Source organism: Alexandromys fortis, unplaced genomic scaffold (assembly GCF_014885135.2).
Source record: "Alexandromys fortis isolate MF-2015 unplaced genomic scaffold, M_Fortis_MF-2015_v1.1 scaffold_22, whole genome shotgun sequence".
In the NCBI taxonomy this organism is placed as follows: Eukaryota; Metazoa; Chordata; class Mammalia; order Rodentia; family Cricetidae; genus Alexandromys; species Alexandromys fortis.
In genome coordinates, this window is record NW_026067900.1 from 543,807 (window position 1) to 555,789 (window position 11,983).

At 45.6% G+C, this 11,983-nt stretch overlaps 1 protein-coding gene across 4 annotated transcripts in view; it reads right to left on the reverse strand.

Annotated features, from left to right (window-relative positions):
* Usp3 (ubiquitin specific peptidase 3) overlaps positions 1 to 8,871 on the reverse strand; it is a 72,977-nt gene extending 64,106 nt beyond the window's left edge. The window contains exon 1 of one of the 4 annotated variants that reach the window (XM_050126116.1): positions 8,210 to 8,871. In XM_050126116.1, the coding sequence (XP_049982073.1) occupies positions 8,210 to 8,300 (91 nt within the window). In that variant the 5' untranslated portion in view covers positions 8,301 to 8,871. Of the gene's footprint in view, positions 1 to 7,226; positions 7,412 to 8,209 lie in introns of those variants that run through there. The other 3 variants (XM_050126137.1, XM_050126147.1, XM_050126127.1) reach the window with 3 other exon arrangements.
* Between the last annotated feature and the right edge of the window lie 3,112 nt (positions 8,872 to 11,983).

Below are 11,983 nucleotides of genomic sequence, written 5' to 3' on the forward strand. Positions count from 1 at the left end.
TTTCAAAATCTGAAACTGCCCTCCTGAGCTCACCTGGTTTTTCTGCATCTGTGTGTGTGTGCGCACGCACACACACACACACACACACACACAGAGAGAGAGAGAGAGAGAGAGAGAGAGAGAGAGAGAGAGAGAGAGAGAGAGAGAGAGAGGCTTCTCAGTGTATCTCCCAAAGGGGAAAATCTGTCTTAAGACCTGTAATTTAAAGACTGTAATTAACTTTTATAGGAAATACACCTGGAAAATCTTCGACTATAACTAAAAGTAATCAATATATTGCCTAAAATCAGATTTCTGAACTACCAGAAGCAAAGGCAAAATTCCACAGCTTCAGAAATCTCTCCCTGTTCTACAGGGCACAACACCCCACCACCCAGAATCTCCTGTATGAGAAATAAAAAGAAACCAGCAGGAGGAAGGGAACTGAACTGAAACACATTTGTAAACACCCGGAAGCTTACTGCATTTTCTCCCACACCTATATTGAGGGAGCTGTCATGTCTGTGTGGTGCATTTCAGCCCACAAAAAAGAGAGCTGAACAGAGTGAAGCTGATTTTCAAAGCCGTTTTCTTCCTGTTTATACAGACAATTTTTTATGACCATTTGCTAGTACTTTAATCAATAAATTGGGTAGTGGAAATGAAATATCAAATTTTAAAAATGAGTGACTTTTAAGATGAAGAACTTAAGCAAGGCAGTGGTGGTGCACGCCTTTAAGCCCAGCACTCCGGAGGCGGTGGCAGGTGGATCTTTGTGAGTTCAAGGCCAGACTGGTAGACAGAGCAAATTCCAGGACAAGCACCAAAGCTACACAGAGAAACCCTGTCTTGGAAAAAAAAAAAAAGTGGAATTTAAAACATACTCATATCAAAACTCTAAGGAACTCATTTCAAGCATGTCTCCAGCCAGAGCCCTTTAAGTCCCTTAAGTTACTAAGCATTAAGTTTCTGAATGACAAAGCGAAGACCTCACTCTCACACAGACAAGTCTGCACGGTGGTTGAGTTTAAGTTTTGCGCTACCTTTAATACCCCGAGCATCTAAAGCAACTCCTAACCTTTGTCTTCGTTTCACAATCTACACATCAGGGAAAACTACAAGGATGGGTAGTTAATTAAATTAGTCAGGACTAAATACCAGCAAGCTGCTTTGAAGTTACTTTATGTTGTTCTCAGTTCTCCTCCTACTCAGAAAAGCTAATAGGTGAGAAAACACCTGGAATTACTATAGATAATAACATCTACAGACTCATAGTAGTTAAAAACATGGTTTATATTTATAAGTTTCTAAGTAAGAAGTTCATTCAACGATTGCCACAGATTTCAAGATAAGACTGCAATGAACAGTGTTCTGGCCGATTCCTTTTGAGGCCCAATGGTATCTATTCTTACCCACATTCCCAAAACAGACTGTTATATAAAAATCTCAGAGCATCTTGAGAGGTCTTGGCACAAGACAAATCCAGGTAAGATGAACAAGCTGTTACTGTAGTTGATACTATTCTCAGCATTCTCAACTGTCAATCAAGGTAAGATTCATCACAAGCACACCCTCCCAGTACCAGCCCCCACTGAGAATCTATCAAAGTACTTCCTCCTCAGCCATCTGTCCAGGAAAGTGCTATGAAAACACCTAGAGCATTTGCGCTCCTGTCTGAAAAGGATGTGAATAAAGCAAACACTGACAGACTGTACAACACATATTCTCCACTGCAAAGCTGTCGACCAAATCCCTTCTCGAGCCCAGGCTGAACAAACACATTTAGAGAGGTTTGAAAGTACAGCTTAACTAAAGACTGTTTTTTTTTTCAACAGAGATGTATGTTGAAGAAGTGCTCAAAAAGGAAAGAAAAAATGTTAAGGGAAAATCTAAATATAAGCGATTACCTGAGAGAAGAAGACTCAAATTTTAAAATAAGAATTTAAATTACTCACTTAGCCACTAACTATTCATTTTTTTGCTAACTGTTCTACAAATACTATAACGTTGTTAGCATCTCTAAATCTAGTTTGAAAGAGCACAAACAAATCTTTCATATTCCAGCACAGAAATAAACTGCATAAATGCCAATGAGGAAGCCTGCAATATGGTTCAGCAGGTAAAAGGCACATGCCACCAAGCCTTATGACCTTAGATCACTAAAGAGAGAAACAACTCTTGAAAGTTATTTTCTAATCTCCAGTGCTTCAAACACACACACACACACACACACACACACACACACACACACTAAATTTCAATGAGGAAAAAGAAGAATGTTGTAAAATCTTACTAGTAATGATATCAATGTAAAGAATGGTTATAATTATCTTGAGGGTAAATGAATTCCAGGAAAACAAAAAGTTCTAATTCCTCGCCTAGCCCATCCTTTAACTCTGCTTAGGCCAAGCAGAACATTCTTAATATATTCAGTATATTGCTTAGAAAATAACATTTGATCACAACAGAACCTTTCAGCTTCAGCCTTGTCAAACACACAGAGCACGTGGTGGGTTCCAGGGCTTTCACATCCACTACCAATCCTTTAGAGGTTGTAGGAACAGGCTGGGCCTGCTTAAGGTTCTGGGGCTGGAGTAGGGAAGAACACTATCAACGTGGTAACTAAGACAATTAGACTTAGGCCTTACAAACAGTACTGAAAGATAGTTGAAATTCGCTGGACGTGGTGGTGCACGTCCCAGAACTTGGGAGGCAGAGGCAGGTGGATCTCTGTGAGTTCAAGGCCAGCCTGGTCTACAGAGTCAGTTCCAGGACACAGACAAAGATGTACAGAGAAACCTCTCGGAAAACCAAAAAAAAAAAAAAAAAAAAACTAACATTTCCATCTGCCCATGTATATGCCCACACTGTCAGAAGACTACAAATTCTTATGTTAACAAGGTCTTAAATAGCCAATTGGTTACAATCTAGCTCAGTTTACTGGCTAACATATTAGGAAGGGAAGGCTACAAAAAGCATTCTGGGAAGTAAATGTACTTATTCTACATTTATTCTCAACCTGAAGTTAGAGATCATTTCACATCTACATGAAAAACTTCATCAAGCAAGCATTTTCTGAGTATATCACTGAAGACATCTAGTAAACACACCACAAGATGCTACTTAAAAGTAATGCATTCAACCTCATGAACTAAATAACATCCTATTTAGAAAATTCAGTTCAAGGGACAAACTAGTCATATTTAAAAGTAGGCTGAGAGAAAGAGGATACAAAATAACCCATTACTCCACCAAGGTGGCTTCTTACCTTTATCACAAACTGATCAAGCCAATTATTACCATGAACAAAGTGAAAGACTTTGAGACACCTTAGCACTACTGCACCCCCCATCCTGGGAACCAGGCCTCTAGCATTAGGAGGCACCTTAGCACTACTGCACCCCCCTTCCTGGGAACCAGGTCCCTAGTAACCAGCCACGCGTGCATGGGAGCTTTGAGTACTTTCCATCCCCATTGTAGTCTTTCTCCAATAGACCCGGACCCTGGAACTGGGGTGAGACGACCTGCAGGTGTTCCTCCTTGTAACCGCCATAACATTGATCAAGTAGAGTTAGCTGACCATTGTATGAACTAGTCAAAACAGTTGACAAATGATTTTTGGACTTTCCCTTTGATTCTGTACTACCCCCTCCCTGAATTTGTGGTTTTTTCCTTTAAAAGAGCTTGTAATAGACAAAGCAGGGTCCTTCTCCTCTCGAGGCTGAGGGACCTCTGCCGTGGCAGAATAAAAATTCCTCTTGCTATTGCATCAACCGTGCTGTGAGTGTCTCTTGGGGCGACCTCCTCCTTGGTGGGGCTTTAGGGCCCAACATTAGAACCAGTCAGCACCTCACCTACTAAAAGGACCTTTAAAAAAAAATAAAATAAAGGTTTACTTTCAATAACCTTTGCAAACAAAACTGCAGACCAAGCCAATCGCTCCTTTTTCTCAACTAGAGTGATACAGCGCTGGAAATTTAGAGCTCCCGCATAACTTTTAGAAAAACAGCTCCAAAGCAAACAGTACTTTGAAAACCTAAAGTTCAGGTACTTGGCTTTCCTTAGTTTAAAACAGTTGTATTTAGGGTATTTTTTTTAAAGCACTTTGTGTTTTTGTTTTGGGTGTTTTTGTTTGTTGGTTTTGGGTTTTGTTTTGTTTTGTTTTGTTTGTTTTGTTTTTTGTGTACTTTCCTGGAACTAGCTCTGTAGACTAGGCTGGACTCAGAACTAGCCGGCCTCTGCCTCCCTGCTAGGATTAAAGGTGTGCACTGTCACCACCACCTAGCAAGTACTTCATGTTTCAGCCCTGTCTTTTGTCACTGGTTAAACTTTCTACTTAAAAAAAAAAAAAAAAAAAAAAAGGAATGCCCAAGCCTCTAGCTTCTGAAAATAACATCTGGTATGGGCATATAACACAAGGCTTGAGAGACTGGCCCAGTTTTGATTTAAACTTTAGTAATTTAAAACCAGAATGCCCTTAGCCACAATTAGGCATAAATCAGGTTTTACCTTATTAGGAGATTTGCTATTTTCAACATTTATCTTCAACCACTAAATGGATTTATCTTCTAACACCAGAGAATTTCCTGACTTTCCAACTAGGTTAAACTAACCACCAGACCCCACGTGCTTGAAACTTCAGTCTCTACAAATAGATCCCTATTGCCAGCTTCATGAATTTATCTAATTTTGTAACACCAAGTTTGGTAAGAACAGGTGTCCCTAACCATTTTACTTACGGGATCTCAAAGTAGGCTCTTGAACCTTAAAGATCTCAGGGGTCCCTTTTCAAGGGATCCAGAAGGTCAAAGGTATTTTCATGGATATTAAGATAGACAGATAGGTAGATAGGTAGATGGATAGATGACAGAAAAAAAGGAAGAGATGTTGCTATATTACTTCGAATGTTTCCTTTCGATCTCTCAAGAGCACAAAGTGAAGTTTTCTCTATAATACATGAGGTGTGATAGCTCAAGAGACTCCATACAGAAGCAGATGTGAGAGCTCAGCTGTCTTCCAGTAAGATAAAGTTGCAAAAACATAAATGCTTAAGAAACTACTCTTCCCATTCAATTTTTGTTCTGAGAAAGTTTTGCATAAACTTTCATTTCTGTTAAGTATTAGGTCTGTTACTGTTACTTGTAATTAAGTCAGTAAATATTTACAGTTCTAAGTCAATTTCTAATATGGTGATATTAATAGATAAAAGCCTCAAAATAATCTGGGTTCTGAAAAATGTTGAGACTATAAAAGGATCTTGCAAACAAAAGTTGTTTGAAGTATTGGAGCATACAGTTACATACCACAGTGCCTTCTGTGGCTAAGAAGCTCAGGTTAGTTCTTTAGTATCACTACTCCTTAACCTCTAATCTTGCTGCGTTCTTATCTCCTTGTAACACAATTCATCATAAAGCCAATCTGTATTGTTCCATTTAGTGGCTTTAGACGTTTAATTTTCAGAGTCCTATTTATAAAAATGCTCGCGTCTGTGATGTCATAAGTTACATAGCATCAGTCCCTCAAGCTTCTCTGTCTGTCTGTCTCTGTCTCTGTCTCTCTCTCTCTCACACACACACAAAATCTTGCTCATCCTAACAAAGACTTGAGAAGTAATGGCAAAGCACTGCCCTTTTTCCAGATGACATAATGAAACTGACACTCAAGGAAACAGAAGTGCTGGTCCAAGGAGATACTGCCCACTAGAGTCCAGGCTGTTGATCTTTTGCAATCAGCTTGGCTGCATCACTGAGGTATAACTACAAGCTCCCAATAAAAATAAGGCACGGGCATTACTTTTATTGTCCAGGTGCCAAAACAGGAATTTTCTCCCTCCTCAGTAAGAGTCTAATCAGACTCGACACCAGTCAGAGCTACCTTTCTAATCGCCTACCGAAAGCAAATAAATTCTGGAGTGTTGACGAAAAAAACTCAGGACACATAACACTCCAAGAAAGTGAGTTAGTTAAGGGAATCGCAGATTTACCACTCATTTAATTACTGAAACTACGGGCAAGCAAGAACAAGATCAAGCTTACTCCTTTAACACTTGGCTGTACCAATGAAGGGGTGCCAAAAGGTTAAAATGGGAGGCCCACATGAAATGGGGTTGGACAGAAGAAAACACCCACAGAGTTGTGAAACTAGCTTTATTGGTCCTACAAATGCAAGTGATTAGACCCACCCTTCCAAAGCAGGGTCAGAGGCAACCATCTGCCGCACGCTGTAGCTGTAAAGATGCCACCCTCTGCTCCGGACAGAGATCACCCTTCCATTACTAATTCTTTCCTGTTGTCAGCACGAACCTCCCAGTTGTGCTTCATTTCAGTGCGCTGAATTCCTCGGGAGAGGCCTGCTTTGCTGCATCTCTTTTCCCCAGTCAAATGGACTCCCTGACTGACAGAGGCAAGACTGACTCACGACAGGATATCTGCCACTTGCATAATTCTTGTCTTTTTTTAGACGCATGTGCACAATGGAGCCATTTCTAAGTTTGATGTGATCTTACATAGGAGGAAAAAGAGAGAATCAGGTTGTTCTGACACAGCCACCTCTGAATCCCTGTAGCTGACCACAGATGAACAAACAAGAGGAAGTGCCCCATTCCTTGTGAGGTGTATGCTTTTCTTAGTGGTTGTGTGCATATGTGTGTGTGTGCGTGCGTGTGTGTGTGTGTGTGTGTGTGAAATCTATTGAGTAAAACTCAGCTATAACTAATTAGCTAACACACCACCAGTCCACGTGTGATACACTTTTGTTATGTTCCAAGCTCAAGACTCACTGTTAAAAATGCATTTACAGATAAGAATCCATTTACACAAGTTCCTACATTCCCACAAAGAACTGCAATACTGGCCCACATGGTAGCACATGCTATAATCCCAGCACTCCAAGGGTTGAGGCAGAAAAATTACGAATTCTAGGTCGCCCCAGGCCATAATAGAGACCCAGCCTTGCAAACCAAAGGAACCGCTACTACTGCCCGGTGAAACCAATCAACTGGTTAATTTTTAAAGTCTTCATGCAGGAAAAAGACACCTGACTTTTACAAAGGTAAGCAAGTCACCAAGTCTTGGAGCCCCGGAAAACTACAGTTACTTCTATTCCTAATGCTAGAAGACAGCTTTCTTTGTGCCACCCCGTATGTTTTGCTTCAAAAACAATCACAATCGAAGAAGTAACCTGTCAAAAGTATTAAAGCAGTCTCTCTAACTCCCGAGCTCCAGGCCAACCCAGAAGAAACCACTCACTCGGCTGAACCGTACCACCGTCTTCGAGCATTGAAAACAAACTTGATTCCTGATGTTCACTATCCACATTTTAAACTACAGCTCACGCTGCCAGGACAATCTTAAAGCTCATAAACAAAGACCAGCGACGGCACCAGGGCCCTACCAGGAAGTAATCAAAGCGAGGTGGCCGGTCCGACCTTAAGTCCCGGCAGACAATGAGAGGGGACCGGGGCTTCCGAGGAGCCAGAAGGAGTTAACACTTAAGCAACCCCAAATCGTAGCATAAACCTGAGTGTTTTACAGCACACACAACCGTGTGCTCGTTCCCAACACACTCCTGACCAACACGAAAGTCCGTCTCGGAACAATCTTCGAAAGGCAAAAAACTCGAGCTGCCCCTTCCCCAGCAGCTAGTGGCTGCCTTCTCCCCCGAGCTTTCGGAGCCCTCAGCCTATTCTCAAACTTCACCCTCCCAAGCTGAGGCAAGATTCAGAGATCAGCCGCCCCCAGCGCGGTCGACTCAGGGAGTGCGGGGGGGGGGGGTTGTTAGACAGGAGCCTGTGGGAACGGGGGGGAGGGCGGGGGAGACGCAGCCCGAAGGGGCCCGCGCGCCCGGCAGTCCAGACAAAGCTGCGCCCACAGAGCGGCGCTTTTCCTGTCCGGCCCACGGGGGACCGCGAACCCGGACCCGCCACACGCGGGACCAGCCCTTATGTTCGCGGAGGCTCGGGGTGCGGGCCGCCGCGTCATCCCTACCGCTGCGCGCTCGCCTCGGGCCCCCGCGGGCCTTTCCTCTGCCGGCCCGGCCGTCGGGCCGCGCGAAACAAAGGAGCCGCCGCCGCGCCCGCCGCGCCGCGTCCCCTCAACCCCGCGCGCCCGGCCCGCTCCCCGCAGCCTCCCCCGAGGCCGCGCGCCACCCGCCCGCGGCCCTTCGACGGCAAGGCCCGGACCAGAGCCGGGGCCTCGGGTGCGCGGCCGGCCAGCCCCGGGGCCGCACTCACCGCTGCAGCACCAGGACGACGGGGAGCCGTTGGGGAACTTGGCTGAGTCCGGGGCGATGCAGACGCTGGAGCTGAGGTGCGGACACTCCATGGCCACGAGGACGGCGGCGGGGACGGCCGAAGCTGTGGGGCGGAGGGACTTCGGAGGCTCCGTCTGGGGTCGCTCCTAGCCCGGCGCTGGGCAGACGGTGGCTGCTTCGTCCCGAGCCTTTGCGTCAAAGAAAGCAAGGGCTTCCGGGCGCCGGGTTTTGCCACCCGCCGTATCCCGGCGCCCCGCTCCGGAGAATGAAAATCCGGACTCCTGGTTCTGCCGCCGCCCGGCTACAGCAAGCTTCCGCCTTCTCCGAGTGGCCCCGCCCACCAGACTGGTCACGCCCCCGAGGCCGGGCCCGCCCCGCCTCCGTGTTAGCCGGTGGGCGGGGCCTTGGCGCTCACCGTTCGCGGGAGGAGTGTCCCACCGGGCTGTAAAGTGACTTTCCCAACTGCACCGAGCTGCTGGCGGCAGCTTCCTGGGACCCCAGCAAGTGTGGGTTCTCCGCCTGGGAAGACCAGTCGGGACCGCTGCGTCTACTGCAGTGAATCTGGGAGGCTTAGAAAGAGAAGATGTAGCCACTGCAAAGTGCAGAAAATGAACAACCCTCCAACCGACAAGCATTGAAGCCCCATTTTACACAGGAAGAAATAGACGAGGGTGCTTGTGGAGTGGCCCTCGGTGGCCCAGCCGACTGCAGGGAGTCCAGAACAGTTCTGACTATTCGTGTAACAGGTTGCGGTTTGGAACCATTCTGGGTTCTTAACTGTAGTCTGAGCGCGTCACCTGGCTGCTGCCTGGCTGGGCCCGCGAGGCTGCCGGTGTACCTGGGTGTAGCACTGCTATTATGACTCACTGTTATCTCGTGTCCATTGTGAGACTTCTCATACCTGTCCTTCTCGAAGTTGAGAGAAGTAACAATCTGGTTTGCTGTACAAGGTCCGGGTTACCAGGTGATTAAAAAAAAAAAAAAAGGCAGTGTAATATTCGTTAGACTCCCACCACTGTCTCCCAGACAGTCACTTTGCATACCATACCTTGTTTAAGCTTCAAAACACCCTCCCACGCTGCTGCTACGGCCCCCCTTTTTTACTGCCAGTGAAATGGAGAGTAAGACCTACTCTGGGAGGATTGGACCCCAGCTCCAGATCTTTCTTTAGAAAGATAGAGAGGACAAGCTTCTTTAGGGAGAAAGCCTGTGACTTTCACTGCCTGGGTTTTGAATCCCGGATGTCTGGGGATCTCAGAAACCTAGCCTCTAAAGTTGGAGGGTTGGTTTTTTGTTTTGTTTTACCTGGTGAAGGAGCCGCGTGACAGAAGGCAAGCAAGGGAGAGGGAAGACCGATGTAGCAATTCTTCAAGCAGGAAAAACAAAGGTCAGGAAATGATTAACCGGCTGGGCCAGATAGTGGTTAGTTAGCTCAGGGCATCTCGCCTAAGAACATGCCTCTAGGACCCCCAAAGCCACTTCGTACTCGCTAAGCCACACTGCTGCTATCTGCCTGATGGTGTCCATTCCTCTAGGGCATTCTGCCCTCGGAGGTATTTCAAATTCCTCAGTCAACGCTCCTTTGCCATTTTCCCAAGCTGAATAAATATTACTGTTAAAAACAAGGCTCGGACCGGCTTTGACAATAAGGAATTATGGAAAGTGAGGTGCCTACTGTGTGTTCAGAGGTTAGCTCCGCTGGCTACTTGATAGTGAACCTGAGCTAGTCCTCTCAAGTCTTTTTCCTCTCCTATCCTCTGGAAAAAACAGTACTTAACTGTTGTGAACTCCTCCCCTGTAGTAATCAGCAGAAAAGGTTTGCTTTTCTTTTTTTAAACTTCAGGTGGAGGCTGCTTCCTTGGGAAGAGAGAGGAGAATAAACAAAATCTGACCCCTATTCAATCTCCTCCACCTGTTTATCTGAAAAGTCTGGCTCTAGCAATGCTCTCTGTGTCCTTCTGGGCACTCGCCCTCATACAGCATCCACAGCCCCTCATTTAGTATGGAGCATGCGCCTTTCCCAGGCTGCTTTTCATACCAGCGTGCCCTGCCATGTTCTTTTCAACCTGGGAGAAATGGTTTGCTAATCCCCTAGACCTCACTTTTAACATCACTTCCTACCTCCTACCAGAGGACTTTCCTGACCCTGCCCCAGCCGCAGGTTACCTCCCAGGGTGTCATGCCCTTGACTGCCCCTACAGTGCCTTTTAAAAACACACTCCTTGTACGTAATTATTTGTTTAATGTCTGTCTTCCCCTCGGAGGTCCATAAGAGCAGCAAACAAGTCTGTCTGGTTTCCTGCTTTCTTTCTAACAAAATATGTAGAGCCTGGAGCGTATCCAATACATAAGTTTCCGTGGATGAATGGAAGGGATGGGCCTGCAAGATCCGTGGGCCCAATCAATGTAGAGGCGATATTACGAATCTAGAAAATGATAACTAAATTAGCATTCAGTTCTGTTTAGAATTTTCAAAGGAATGTGAAAAGTAGCTTATAAGATGTAAACTGCTTAAGAAACAATGTTAGAATTTTTATTACTGTTTCTCTCAATCAGAATTTTTTTTTAAAAAAAAAAGATCACTCTTAGAGCTGAAGTCCTAATTTAGTCACCCCTAATAACAGTTGTCCCTCAGAGGACAGATTCTAACAGGTAATTCAAAGAAACTGGGGAGAGGAGCTTTCACCAATATCCTAAAACCGGATTTTCCTGTGCAAGTTAACACAGAAAGCTGAAATAAAACCACAGTGAGTAAATGTGTTAAATTAGGGGAGACCACGGGGCACACTGAGAAATCTGCCTTTTCAAGCCACTGGGGTCGGCAGCTGCTTTTAATACAACGTTCGCTTCTTCTTCTTGGCTGGCATCCCTTTGGCACCGAAGAACACCAAAGGCTTACATGCCAACACCCCCGAAGGTGATGTGCCCAGTCTCCAGCTCCCCTCACAACCCCCCACCCCGGCTCTGCTGTGCTTGGCAGCTGCCAGGATGTACTACCCAGCTGCCTGAAAAGGTGCACGCGAAGCAGGGTTTCAGTTTAAAACCCACCAGAAGGGCAGACCTGTTTTTAAAGTGTGCATGTTGTACTGCAGAACTCTGCACAATTTCAATAGGCTGTCTTTATAAAGACTGTGTATATGCATTGGGAAGAGAGGAAATGGAGGGGGATCCAGCTTCATGGGAACTATGGTCAGGAAGCGGTCTGAGACCTCCCTAAAAACATTAGATTTGTGACATCTTGAATGTGTGGCCCTCACTTACCAAGTATCAAGATTGATTGGGTCCTGGGTAAAACTAGGTTTAACTATCCCTGCTCAGGCAAGGCTCCCTGGAAATACACAACATACTGGTTTAATTATTTACCCTAGTAATCTTTTAGAAGCAAAGCCTCCTTGGAAAAGCAAAGTCAGACCACTGGAGACTAGGAAGTAGTGTCAAGCTGGGAGAGGGCAGCGTGTGAGAACTCTTCCAGCACAGAGCCTCATTTTCCTTAGCCGTTATTGGACGTCCTTGCTTGTCTATCTGTAACCCCCTTCTGAAAGCACAGACCTTGCCAGTCCCTGTGCATTGCCTGATTCTTAATTCTTGGAATACAGCCGACCCTCGGGACACAGCAGGCCTTCCCTACCTGTTCAATGACTGACTATAGGAAGAGTAATGAGAACAGCCTGTATCAGGTAGAGTCTGCGTGTTCAGACCACTTCCCCAAACATGGTGGGCTGGGCTGGCTCTGGTGAGCCTACCCTCACTTGAC